The sequence below is a fragment of the Bicyclus anynana genome, chromosome 8, assembly GCF_947172395.1.
Source record: "Bicyclus anynana chromosome 8, ilBicAnyn1.1, whole genome shotgun sequence".
Classification (NCBI taxonomy): Eukaryota; Metazoa; Arthropoda; class Insecta; order Lepidoptera; family Nymphalidae; genus Bicyclus; species Bicyclus anynana.
In genome coordinates this window covers 13,134,848-13,149,860 of record NC_069090.1, presented here as the reverse complement: position 1 = coordinate 13,149,860, position 15,013 = coordinate 13,134,848, and the positions used below count along the sequence as shown (strand labels likewise).

General features: G+C 37.0%; 1 protein-coding gene across 1 annotated transcript; it reads left to right on the top strand.

The window, feature by feature from the left end:
• Positions 1-2,057: 2,057 nt before the first annotated feature.
• LOC112046062 (neo-calmodulin) lies at positions 2,058-15,013 on the top strand. The gene is made up of 8 exons (XM_024082530.2): positions 2,058-2,157; positions 4,871-4,994; positions 6,936-7,036; positions 9,671-9,810; positions 11,020-11,163; positions 11,989-12,198; positions 12,986-13,042; positions 13,952-15,013. The coding sequence occupies exons 2-8, from the start codon at positions 4,992-4,994 to the stop codon at positions 14,059-14,061; spliced, it is 765 nt and encodes a 254-aa protein (XP_023938298.1). The 5' UTR covers positions 2,058-2,157; positions 4,871-4,991; the 3' UTR covers positions 14,062-15,013.

Below are 15,013 nucleotides of genomic sequence, written 5' to 3'. Positions count from 1 at the left end.
GTCAATAAAAGTACTTTTAACATTTTTTTTATTATTAAAATTCTAGCATTATTTAGAAAAAAAAAATAAGTATTAGCACTATTATGTATTCTATGGTAAGTACTGATTTATATTCTGTACCATAATTAATTATTAAAAAAAATATATTGTGAATATGAATAAATTTACTTTTAGAAACTATTCCATGACTTTTTTACTTGGTGATTCTTAGGTATAAAGTAGTCCCGTTATAACATCTTGTTAGAGGGTTATACGTTATTCATACTTTTTTCGCGAACAAGGCGGTTGCTTAGGCTTAACTAGATAAAAACGTACAAGTGCAAATGTATGAACATGAATCATAATCCTCCTTATCTTTTGCACAGCGCCACAGGGTGTATCCGTTGATTGCATTTTTGAGATAACCTACGTGGCCCGAGACAAAAAAGACACTCTTTACCTACAGTAATACCTATTTTACGAAGCCTATCAGCTATGTGATAAAATTTTCAAATGAAAAATAAGTTTAGAAGGTCTATCAATACTATCATATGGTACCTACTCTGCTTTATGTTTGAAATTGATGTACCATATACGTAGTTAAATACATTGGCAAGTCCTTGAAATTTTTTTTTGTATATTTTTTTACGAAATACTCAATGATAATTCAAAAATCTTCATTTGTCTACCTTTCGTGTGCATTTTTATTCTCAAATATTCATGATTCGATTTGACAAAATATGGCTTTGCCAATTTTAAAGCCGCTCGTGATAATTTTAGAGACTATTATAGAGTTGAGGCACAGTAAAATGTACTGTGGTTGAGGTTATTGGCCAACTTTTAAAATTTATGTTTATATGCAAGCCAATTATCAAAACTAATCCACTTACCACTGATAGATTAATCATTACGTGGATTAAACGCGGTTACTTACTTAAATTAGTACTTTGGAATTACAGTTGTAAGGACGAAGAAAAAAAATCTACACAAAAATGAATTCCACGCAAACCAAGTGGTAGCTGACAGAAACCGTTCTGATAAGGTTGCATGATAGTGCAGTAGTTTCAGCTATTGAGTAGGTAAAGATTATTGATCATTGTTTTTCTCTTCTAACTTTTTATGGCCGTAATTATTGGTGTTTGAAAGTAATCTCAGTAAGTGAGAGTTTTGTATACAAGTAGAAATAGGAACCTGTCTATAATTTTTTATAAAGAAGTAGGTAAAATTATACAAAGTTACAGTAAGTCAAAGTTATACAACTTGCTTATAAATAATAATTAACAGGAGCAGGCACGAGTATATTAATTAGTCTGCAGTCGGAACTCAGAATTATGTAGTAGGCACAGTTGTAGAAACATCGATACACTGGATTGCCCTCTTGACTGAGTAACCCTTGCCTTGGTTATACCTAACTATAAAATGTATTTCATTTAGCTTTGTGTGTAAAGCCAATTAAGGTGCAGTTTTATAAAATCGGCAAGACTTAAAATTTCCTTTCATAAAGGTGTGTTGGTGTATAAAAATATTTGAAGTACTAAATTATTTTCGTTATTACAAAAATAAAATGTGTACAACCGTGTAAATATTTAGCGCTGGAATTGAAGTACGTTGTGATGCCATTAACCTAATAACATTGCCACTTTGCCTATTAACGAACCACTGTTTTCTTTTGATAAGAATGTTATTAAAAAAAAACTATACTTACCTATTTTAATTTTTATCCAACTACCTATCAGACTGTTCACATTAATTTCCGAATCTTACTTAACAAATTTTGGAGCAATTTTCATGAAATTAGTAAAAATAACTTTTTTTCGAGTTTTAACACCTAAAAGGTGAGCGCACTTCAACTTTAATCGCAAAAGTCTGATGGAAAGCTTAGTCTTTCCATGACTAATGAAGCGCAAGATTATCTTACCTTTGAGGAACCTCCACACAGGAAAATTACTGTCTTCTCTGTCATTTTATCATTATTATATAAATTTGTCGATGCAATCACACATGAAATATCACCTTAAACATCTCAAACCAATTCGCATGCGCGAAAATTTTGACATCGTATTCTGGACCCAGCTTCTTTCAGTGTGATTGTAGCTTTCCATTCAATACCTGCGCGTACCGTGCCTTGTCTGCCACGTAGTGTCATTCAACAAAGTGCTCTACAATTATAACAATAAGGTAAACATTTGCACAATCTCTTTGTTGAATATTTTATATGTCCTTTTGTAAAACGCCTGAATAACGGAGTTGTTTTAAGCTATTTTAAATGTGCAATGAACATTTTAGCTTCGTTTTTAAACTCGTGTTAAATACGAATTTGATCAATGACGAATCACAGCAATGAATTCAGAACTACGTTTATTTTATTGGGTAATATATTTTATGTAGGTACGTAGATGTCAATCTAGAAATACTGAATGTTAAACAATCTAATTCTAAAGTAAAAAAAAAGTCTAAATAGATTTTTAAATAACATGCATATGATTTTTCATTTTTCTAATAAGTCCTGATAATATTTTAAAAACAATGGCCACTGTAGTTAAATGCAAATAAATGATATGATTAATTATTCATATAAATACCCATTTTAAAAATACTTAAGTACCTATTTTATATTATTTATTAAAAGTGTTTACAGTTTATTTAAAGAGAAAGAAAGAAAGATTAGCTTGTTTGCATTGAATAAGCTCCGAAAATACTGAACCGATTTGAAAAATTCTTTCACTGTTAGGAAGCTTAACTATCCCCGGGTGTTATAGGCTCAACGATATTTATACTGTAAAATATCGTTGAGGCTATATTTTATCCCCGATTTCGTACGGGAACGAGAACTACGCGGGTGAAATTGCAGGGCGTCAGCTAAAGTTGTCCATATGGCGCTATATAAATTAACTACCTTATTGGTCCAGTGGTTACAATATGTGGTTTCGGATCGCGAGGTCGGTCGGACGGATTGAAACATTGAGTTATCTACTGTGTGTAAAAAAAAAATCAGTTAAGTAATTGTAGTTTTACACCCCTGTGCCTCGGTGTGCACGTTAAAAGTCGTCGGACCTTGTCATTTTTAGGGTTCCGTAGTCCACAAGGAAACCTTAGAGTTTCGTCATGTCCGTCTGTCCGTCCGTCCGCGGTTTAGCGCAAAGACTATTACTACTAGAAAGCTGTAAATTAGCAAAAATATGTAAATTAAAAATGTGAACAAAGTCGTAAAATAAAATCTTGAAAAAAAAAACGTTTAGGGTACTTCCCTACACGTAAAGTGGGGATGAATTTTATTTATCCTTTACAAGTTAGCCCTTGACGACAATCTCACTTGATGGTAAGTGATGATGCAATCTAAGATGAAAGCGGGCTAACTTGCTTAGGAGGAGGATAAAAATCTACACCCCTTTAGGTTTCTACACGACATCGCACCGGAACGCTAAATCGCTTGGCGGTACGTCTTTGTCGGTAGGGTGGTAACTAGCCCCGGCCGAAGCCTCCCAGCAGCCAAAAACATGGTCAAAAATCGCAAACGCAATCAACAGCGTTTTGGGTCTAAGATTAAATCAAGTTAACTCTTCTCCTTTATGGAGAGCGGCTGATAATATAATGATGCAGGCTTAATAATAAGCTTTGAAGGTTAGCAGAAATTATGCTATATGCTATTGAAACTTAGATTAAATTAAATTTAATTTGCTGACCTACTTAAACCGTTTTTTGTATTATTAGCAGACGCCATGCAGTTTCACCGGCGTAGTTCCCGTTATCATAGGAATACAGGAATAAAATATAGCCTACCTATAGTACCCGTGGATACTATAGCTTTCCAACTGTGAAAGAATTTTTCAAATCGGTTCAATAGTTTCGAAGTCTTTTACAATGCAAACAATTAATCCTTCACTCTTTATAATATTAATACATATTACAGAAGTAGGCAATCGAGTTCGATGTATTTGTTTGTCTATGCATTTAAGTAAATATGGGTTTTAAATAAGTTAAATGGCTTAATCTCAGTGACTGTCGTTCAATGAATATGCCCCTATAAATGTCAATTTACGACAATGCACCGTCAACCATTGAATATTGAAGGACATAGTTGTCTGAATGGTCGTGGGAGCTGACTACGTTATTTAAATTTCTAATCTAACTTCAGTTATGTATGTTGTGATTAAGTAGATTACAATTTACAATTTTATACCAATAATAATGTGGGTCAACATATTCTTACTATATTGATGGTCTATTAGGTATAAGATAGGAAGATAAATCACATTTTGATGGCCTCCGTGGCGCAGTGGTATGCGCGGTGGATTTACAAGACGGAGCTCCTGGGTTCGATCCCCAGCTGGGCCTATTGAGGTTTTTTTAATCGGCCCAGGTCTGGCTGGTGGGAGTCTTCGGCCGTGGCTAGTTACTACCCTACCGGCAAAGACGTACCGCCAAGCGATTTAACGTTCCGGTACGATGCCGTGTAGAAACCGAAAGGGGTGTGGATTTTCATCCTCCTCCTAACAAGTTAGCCCGCTTCCATCTTAGATTACATCATCAGGTGAGATTGTAGTCAAGAGCTAACTAGTAAAGAAAAAAAATATTTAGTTTTTATATTTTACTCATTCCACATTTACGAGCCCATGTTTAAGAGATTTACGCTTTTGGAAACAAACAACCATAACATAAACAAAAAAACAAAAATTTGAAAAACAGACCTTGATTGACAAACAGAGGAACCATGTTCACGTAAAGCTTAAAAAATATTGAAAGCCGGTTACAAAATGTACTCACAAATCAACATTTATACGGAACCCTAAAAACAGAACGTAAACGGACATTGCCAGTATTAATCTAGTCCTAAGTACAATATGCTAGTGGTCTTTGATCATAAAACCATTGATTTATACTGTTTGCACAGCCAAGCGAGGGGCGGGCGGGACTACGCCTGCTGCAGTACGACAGGCAAATATACAAACATATTCTCCGCGGTGAACAACTTCTTCGCTGATTCACCGCTGGTGAATCAGCTCAAAGGCATTATGGTAAGCTCTTCTTTCATTATTCTTCGTCTTCTTCTTCATAAATTCAATTGATGATTGTATGTAAGCGGACTTAACTGGCGGAGTATTGAAAATTTTGATGGGCTACCACAAAGTTACCTTCAACGCGTATTGTAATAGACCAGGGTTTCTCAAACTTTCAGCTGCACGAAACCCTGTTAAAATTTCCAAGTGACAGCGAACTACGAATTTGACTGTTGAAGAAAATAAGGTTTTTATTTAAATAAAAGGTAGCACACAAAGCACCAAAAGAAATGTCTTTGTCTATTAATGTGATTGGTGTGCTTGTTTCTTGTCACGAATGGATTCAATGTTATGAGTAATTTTGGACATTTTTAACCTTAATTCTGACTTAGTATCAGTTACGTAAATCTTGTCGCGAACCCCCTGCCGTCTAATGGCCAACCCCTAGGGTTCGCGTACCCCACTTTGAGAAACCTTGTAATAGACGGAGAGCCAGCGACCGTCAAAACTTCGTCATTTTATAAAAGCTGAAAGTTTGTCAGCTGGTGCTCAAACCATAGGTAAGTACGCTAGCCTACTTTTATTTTATTTTTTATTCTTTAAAAGTTAGCCCTTGACTACAATCTCACCTGATGGTAAGTGATGATGCAATCTAAGATGGAAGCGAGCCAACTTGTCAGGAGGAGGATGAAAATCCACACTCTTTTCGGGTTCTACACGACATCGTACCGGAACGTTAAATCGCTTGGCGGTACGTGTTTGTCGGTAGGGTGGTAACTAGCCACGGCCAAAGCCTCCCACCAGCCGAACTACTATGGACTTTGGAACGTGGTGGCTTTGGAAGTGAGCAGGTTTCAAGTATAGATACTCAACCGTCTAAGTATAAAGTAAATAACAAATAGGTTCATTTTCAAATTTCAATACTTCGTCGATCTTTAGTGTATCTTTCCTACCTCCAACATACATACTCGTATGTATTATAGGACTCAAAAGTGATAACAAATATAAGAAAACTAATGTCGAACAAAGGAATACTAGTCGATAGTCACTCTCCCCGCCTATCCCAAGTACCTTTAACCCTACACACATCGTTCACAAGTACGTGACTTCACTCAAGGTCATTCTCTGCCATTCTAGGGTCTTATTTTGGTTACAGTTTGATTTGTTAATTAAGTTGTCCTGACAAGTGTTGTGAATCATACATAATCTTTGTTCGACATTAGTTTTCTTATATTTGTTATCACTTTTGAGTCCTATAATATATGTAGAAGTACCTCCAATGCAACAAAAGAGACTTTGATCTCTATGTAAATCTGTCTGACTCAAACGGTTAAAACCGATTTGGATGCGGTTTTTATTTTATTTCAAAGGTTTCAAATGATTCTTGGATACGTTTAAATTTGAAACTCAATTCAGCAGCTTCAAATAAAATGGAATAGTTCAAATATACCCAAGTGCGTCAAATGAAAAAGCATAATTTCTACACGTCACAAAACTGTAAATTACATGGAATCATGGAAACCAGTTACATTACAGTTACAGTCAAGTTACGGCTATATCTAATTCCATTTTTTTTCAAAGTTTAAATTTTTAACTTGTGTCTTAATCGAGTCAACCAAAACCGCTTTTCGCATCTTGGCTGCGAGCGAACTTCAGTCGCGTCATGTGGTGAACGAAGTTGACTCGGATTGCTAGAAATGATGATTGGTTCAATATTTTATTTATCTATACTGATATTACAAAGAGGAAATTAAGTTTTCGACTATTATTACCACCATTAGATTAAATTAAGTTATGACATAATTTTGACTTTGATTTGAAAAATTCTTTCACTGTTGGAAAGCTATACTATCCCCGAGTGTTAAGGCTATATTTTATCCCCATATCCATCCCTACGGGAACGGGAACAACGCGGGTGAAACCGTGCGGCGTCTGCTACATTGATATTTATTTGTCCAGACTCGACAAACAAGCAGCACAGAACCGGGCCCGCCGGATGAGACCCGTCCGGACAACGTACGGACACCTTCCGTCAGCTTTGCTATCAGCCCATCTCAAAGGTGAGCTGTCATTTTCTAGGTCTACTACTACTCTTCATAACATAATTAGAAAGAAAGAAAGAAAGAAAATATGAAACCCTACTACTACGCCTGCCCCCACCATACCCCTACCCTACCCCTATCCTACTACCCCTATGGTAGGGATCATGCGACGGCGACGGAAGCTTAAAAAATGGAGTAACTTCTCCCGTTTTCTCAACATTTCCCTTCACTGCTCTGCTCCTATTGACGGTAGCGTAAAGAAAAGTATACTTTAACCTGTCCAGGAAATGAAAAATAATTGTACCAAGTTTTGTTAAATCTATCGAGTAGTTTTTGTTTCTATAACGAACATACCACGCGACGGAAGCTTAAAAAATTTAGTAACTTCTCCCGTTTTCATAACATTTCCCTTTAGTGCTCTGCTCCTATTGATCGTAGCGTGATGAAAAGTATACCTACTATAACCTGCCCCGGAATTTGGAAAAATAGTTGTACCCAAGTTTCGTTAAAATCCGTCAAGTAGTTTTTGTTTCTATAAAGAACATACAGACAGACAGACAGACGAAAATTTTACTGATTGCATTTTTGGCATCAGTATCAACCACTAATCACTTCCTGATATTTATTTTGGAAATATATTTAATGTACAGAATTGACCTCTCTACAGATTTATTATAAGTAGGTATAAGTATAGATAATACCCTACGATATGTGGCATAACCTAGAAAAAGGTCCCAGCTCAGCATATTGCTATATGCTCCCCATAAACAAAGAACATACAGCGCTGATTTTCAGCTAGCTAATTTTAATCACCATTGGCGTATTTAGGATTATTTCCTAGGGTGGGCCTGACCCCCGACATCAAGTTTATTATATTAGTATAATAAGAGTTCATATATAGAATAGGGTGGGCACAGGTCCATTCTAGGGTGGGCATGGTCCATCCGAACACCTCTATATACGCCTATGATAATCACACAATCTTTGATCCAAAATAAACTCTATTGTGATTTAATCAATACTATAATCCTTTGGATAGAATAAAGGACAAATGGGTAACACCACCTACTTCCCAACTCCAGGTTATTATTAAACATTTCGGAAGACAGAAATGCTCAATATTTTAACCAATAACCCGATTACTTAGCTAGGCTACCCACTAGTCCAAGGAGTCAGTTACCCCTATTATATTATAGGGTATTCAGAGTATTCAAAAACATGAAGTTATATTAGCTTTTTTTAGCTTATTGGTAGGTACTTCTACGGCGATTATTTTTAATTGCAAATTAAGAAGACTGATCAAGAAGCTTTAGGATTTGGTTGCTTAATGCTTTGCATTTGGCTATACATAATTGTTTTTAATCAACTCCTCCTCGCCCCTTCCTGCCCCCTCCTCCTTTTGGTGACGCGCTTGTTCGATTATGTAGGTATAGTACGTAGTTAACAGAGTTGGGGGAGCGACAAGAACGGTAAAGAGTCGTAACTCCCTCCCGAGGGGGTGCGGCCATATCTGTATGCTGATTGTGTGTGAGTGCGGCACTTCCGGTGCGGGCGTATTGTGCCACGAGGAAATCTTAGTTACGATAGGTTATGCTTATTAAGTGCCGCTCGATGCCCGTAACGAACTCATCATATGGATAAATTAAAAGGTATTATTTTTTAAATTGTTTATATTTATTCATCACTCATATTCACATCACCCATATTCGGCTCACTGCTGAGCTCGAGTCTTAGAGGGGTTAGGCCAATAGTCCACCACGCTGGCCCAATGCGGATTGGCAGTGTTCACACACGCAGATAATTAAGAAAATTCTTTGGTATTCAGGTTTCCTCACGATGTTTTTCCTTCACCGTTTGAGACACGTGATATTTAATTTCTTAAAATGCACACAACTGAAAAGTTGGAGGTACATGCCCCGGACCCACCACCCTCCGGAATTAGAGGCAGAGGTCATATCCGCTAGGCTATCACGTATAAAATATACGCGCACGCAAAAAAGAATCGCAAGAGCTACCAAGAGATACGAAGACATGTTTTAATTTAAGCCACGTACCTATATTTTAAAAATGTTGTTTCTTGTGTTTGATCGTAAATACAATATTATTAATCTAGTATATCTCGGCCGCAGAGCTTCGTTTTATGCAAACTTTGTTCCATAAAGTAAATTGGATCAGGGTACAGCCTGACCGGCAGGCGGTAATGCCTTGGCCACGTGCGGAATATTAAAATATGGATAAGTATATATTCCTAGAAGCAGTCGACTCATTTCCATTATGCAAACTTTAGCCTGTGTATATACTAACTTTTACTTACACTCGGCTGCTACTAAAACCAGTGGCAAATTATTAACAAAAAACTTTCACGACCTAAATTTTCGACTTTTTTGATCAATCTTTAACTATACTAATATAAAAAGCTGAAGAGTTTGTTTGTTTGATTGAACATGGCTAATCTCAGGAACTACTGGTCCGATTTGAAAAATTCTTTCAGTGTTAGATAACCCATTTATCGAGGATGGCTATAGGTTATATATTATCCTCGTTTTCCTACGGGAACGAGAACCACGCGGGAAAACGTCGTCAGCTACGTCAGAAGTGAGCCGAATAGTGGTTGGTTACGACGAATGTACCTACAGTATAAATGTTTTACAGCCAGTTATCGGAGAGGTCCATAACTCCAACGCAGCCGCAACGTCAGGTGGCTTTTCTAAAACCGGCGGCAAACACAATCCTCGACCGTAAAGCTTCGATCGTTGATGAGAACACTGGGATAACGAGAACGCAAATGAAAGGTAAGTTTCATAATAGGCATATTTTAGTGTTAACATAAACATAGCTCAATCCGAAGATATTAATATTATCCCATCATAATAAAGGAATTTCTGACACAGAAGTTGCTAAACTAAGATATTACTTACCCAGAAACGAAATTTTCAACTGTGTTTATGTTTTTATCTGGGTACTTCCTCTTTTATTATTATTGATTGACATTGAACTCTTAAACAATGACTCTGAATTCCAATTTTCTTTATTAAAGAAAAACTTGTAGGTTAACATAGGTAACCTATTCATAGCCGTATCTACGTACGGAGATTTCAGCGTAATGAATGCGTTCAGAGCTGGCACAATCTACTATTGTTGTATGCCTACAACAATAGTAGATAGTGCCATCTACTTACTTAAAAAAAACAAGTGAATGTCCATAAAAAATGCCAATTTTTTGTTCAAGAACTATTTAGGTAGGTATAAGTCCCTACTAGTACTAGGTACTTCATACTCATAGTTTAAAAAAAACTTAAAAGCAATAGCCGTTTGACTTAGTTACATTAAGTTGAAGATCTCTTTTGTACATAAATAGTGCTAAAGCAGTTAAGATTAAACATAATAATAACCAAAGAAAATAAAAGAAAATTGTTCCTAAAATATATCGCAAACCGGCGCCAGTAACCATCGTCCCGAGATCGGTTCAATTGAATTTTCCCCTCACAAAGAAGCGATATTACAAAATACCGTCTATAAATGCGAGTAGGTAAGCACGTAGATCTCGTTAGCCTTTTTATATAAAAAGACGCTTCAATGCTTTACATACTTACACCTTTTTGCTTTGCTTTATGAGCCCTTTTAAATTTTACTACAACAGAATTTATAGATCTTTAACGATAGAAACTCGAGTTATTTTTCTCCTTCTTCCTTTCTGCGCTACAACCCTTTGCGGATCCTCCTCAACCACTTTTCTGGTTTGTTCTTATTATTTACTTTTGTTTTTTCCTTTGTAGGGTTCGTGGTCTATATTGGAATTCACAACCATAAAACAATTTCTTATTCCATGTTGAGTGGTTAGTCCAACATGGTTGAGTTTACAAGTATTTTTTGTATCTTTATATACTTACTCGAAATACTAACCCAATTGTGGATACAGACTAAACGTGGAAGACGTTTAATTGCTAATCAAATGATGAGAACTAACAGGAAATTAAAGGTATTCGAAATCAAATTTTCAGAATTCCGTGAAGCTTTCCGCCTCTTTGACAAAGATGGCGACGGAACGATCACAAAGGAGGAGCTGGGCCGAGTGATGCGCAGCCTGGGACAGTTCGCGAGAGTTGAAGAGTTGCAGGACATGCTGCAGGAGGTCGACAGCGATGGTAAGAACCAACAAATAGGTAACTCCGCACAGCGAGTATCCGCTTATTGGACGATATGAATCTAGTTTAAAGTGTTGCCACAATTTTCTCTCCTTAAGAACTAGGAAGGCTTAATAAGTAGGTACTAGCGGACGTCGACAAGGTTCGTTCGCGATTGCAGGAAACCACAGAAGGAGGGTAGCACAAAATAGAACGGAGTGGAAAAGGCTGGAGGAGGTCTATGCCAACAGGCACTCCGAATTATTCGACATAATATGATAGATGTGTATTATTCAACTTGTATATTTCCGTATAAAAGGCTGATTATTATTTTTTTTGTGCTAGATTTTATCTAATGAGTTGAAGCGTACCTACGTCATCAACCCATATTCGGCTCACTGCTGAGCTCGAGTCTCCTCTCAGAATGAGAGGGGTTAGGCCAATAGTCCACCACGCTGGCCCAATGCGGATTGGCAGACTTCACACACGCAGAGAATTAAGATAATTCTCTGGTATGCAGGTTTCCCCACGATGTTTTCCTTCACCGATTGAGACACGTGATATTTAATTTCTTAAAATGCACACAACTGAAAAGTTGGAGGTGCATGCCCCGGACCGGATTCGAACCCACACCCTCCGGAATCGGAGACAGAGGTCATATCCACTGGGCTATCACAGCTCACCTACACATTTGATTAAAAAAAAAAAATAATCTTTAATTCCCAAAATCGAGACCCTTTCAATTACCCTTCGTTGTCCTGGCATCGCTACGCCATTGCTACGTAATGGCTAATCTTACAATAATAAAATTATCATTGATTCTCGACTTTCTGCTTTCATCTCTAGGCGATGGAAACGTCAGTTTCGAAGAGTTCGTAAACATCCTCTCCAAGTCGATGTCGGGAGCCGCCGGTGGAACAAGTTCCGCTGAGCAAGAGGAGAGGGAACTGAGGGACGCGTTCAGAGTGTTCGACAAACACAACCGCGGGTACATTTGCGCTTCGGATCTGAGAGCAGTGCTGCAGTGTCTTGGAGAAGACCTTTCCGAGGAAGAGAGTGAGTTGCCTTTATGCTATTGTTCATGAATCATCATCATAGCAGTCGATGGAAATCCACTGCAGGACATAGGCCTTTTATAGGTACTTCCAAATATCATGATCCTGAGCCATCTGCATTCAGCGAATCCCTGAGACCTGATGTCGTCAGTCCACCTGGTGGGGGTCTACCTACACTGCGTTTTTAGTGCAGGACGCCATTACATTGTTCCTGTAATATGTGCAATAATTTCCTCTCATATTAGTGCTTACATACAATAAATCATAAACGATTATAAAAACATACAAAATACTTCCTGTAATACAAAACATTGAAAAAAACATCCCTCTCGTTCGAGGTCAGAGGGTTCCAGAGTTAGGAAACTCCTCATATGCGCTGTCTTAACTGTGCCTTTTGTATTCAACCCTTGGTATAAAAATTAGGGTAATCTATGAGCTCACAATATTATTTTTTGCTTACTATCTACCAAAGATTTTATACTATACAGTCTAAACAATGTAGCACACTAACTTGGATAGCAGACCCGCAGGTATCTCTAATTTGGTTTCCATGCAGGATTCTACCGAAAGGCTAACCAGTTTGTTTATAAGATATTTACTGCTTTGCCGATATCTTTTTTATCGATCAGCTTAGCTTTATCTTAATCTCAAATTACCTAATTACCAATCTATTATATACCATTTGGTTAATAATGTTAAATCTTTGGAAATATTTTACCTTTTAAAAATAATTTGTTATAATAAATTAGCGAAATCAGCGCGTCTAATCAATTTATCTTTTATTTTAGTTGAAGACATGATAAAAGAAGTGGATTCCGATGGAGACGGACGCATTGATTTCTTAGGTAGGTTGCCTTGGCGGATAATTGATTACCCACTTCTCAGTAATTAGGTTGAAATCCAATATCTACAGGATTAGGATTAGTAAGTATAATCCAGTAAGCCATAATTATATCTATAATGTATAGACTGAAAGATAAATTGTTGCGATAAAGATTTATCAACATTATCTGTGTAGCTAAGTGCCTAATCCTAAAAATTGTGGAATTGTATGAGCACAGGTTTTAGAACACAGTTCAGACCTTAGACGCTCGCTACGGGAGAGCGAGCATCTAAGGCCTAAACTGGACAAAAGAGAGCGCACTCTTTTGTCCTCAGATCTTATCGTACCTAACCTTTTGCCTTTGGACTTGTTTCACACTTAAAATTTTTTACCATTTTAGGGGGACGAACAAAGCTCACACATCGAAAATATTTAACATCAATAAATATACCTAATAGTACACCGGCGAACATTTTGCCCTAGAAGAGTTATAAAAAATGTATATTTTTCAACAAACATACTTTTATTAAGCCAATTATTTAACCAGATCCTTATTTATACATCATATTATCAAGTGGCCTAGCGTGCCTTAGAGGGACCCTGTATCTAATTTAGTTGGGGGGCCCAATAGAGGAGTTTATATTTACTCTACCCGCAGTATCTGCAGTTTTTACTTGTTTTTTTTTTCTTTCACACGTAAGGGGCTCCTATAGTCTGGGTCCCTCGAATTATTGATACGGCTGATAAGCTAGTAGCTACGCCCCTGTTATCATCTCCATATAATACTTTTATACGGGGGTATAAGTACCTAGGTTCCCTCGGCCGGTCTTTAAAGAGCCTGTGGGCATTTCTCTTTAAATCTTTACATCATTCATCCTATGTGATTTAAAGAGAATAGTGGTTAAGTTATGCTATTAACAAATGATTTCAGAATTTGTGAGAGCTTTGGGTGAACCTGAAGATGCTTGCGACGATGAAGACGACGAAGATCTGAACGATGGAATCGACATCGCTTTAGCAAGACCGGTTGCCGCTAACTGAATTTATTCAAAGGATTTTGCCATTCATATATTTAAAAACGCTTGTGATTTTAGTATTATGAAATACCTTCTACAAGTACATACATACAAATCAATCTTCCTTAATCGTCTACTCAATATAACGTCTAAACGCAGAAGAAAGTTGTGACTCTGGTTGTGATGACAACTTTGATGATTCGAGAGTTGGTAGATATTTTTAACTGACTTCCAAAAAGGAGGAGGTTCTACGTTCGGCTGTATGTATGTTTGGGTACTAAAATTTGCGTTATACCTCGCCCTACTCTAATATAGAACTGCAGACCTGATTGGATAGTAGTGAGGCAAAATCAACCCCTACATTTCCAAAGTATATATGCTGACATTTATGCAAAAAAAATATTTTTTCTTCAGGTAATTTTTTTTCCTGAAAAAGATATGAGCTTCCCTCAAATACTTACCAAAAAATTATCTACCACTCCCCAGCTATGAGTTATATCCATAATAGCTTTCAACCAGTAAGTAACACAATGTCTAATAAAGACCAGGGAAATGTTTAAGTATGAGATTTGTGCTAAATTCACTAGCTCGTAATACATAACTTGAAAATGTTTACTACTTTATGTTGTATACAGTGGCGTAGCCAGATAATCAAGGGCCCAGGTGCAAATAAAAAATGGGCCCCACTGCCATCGAAACTGATTATGTTTTATCAAGTAAAAATATTCATCAGCTATTTTTTCGTTCAGTTCGTTCGCGTTTTTCTGGTAAAGATTAGAGGGCCTCGATGCATTGCACCGTCTAGCCCCTGGGTAGCTACGCCATTGGTTGTACCTATCTAATGTACCTAAGTAGTCGTCCAAGGGATAAAATTAATGTGCAAGTGTCATGGGATTGCAATGACAACAGTTTTGTTATGTGTAAGGGGCAAGGGCTGATCAAAAGGGCGAAATAAATAATTACTTACAGTAGAAATA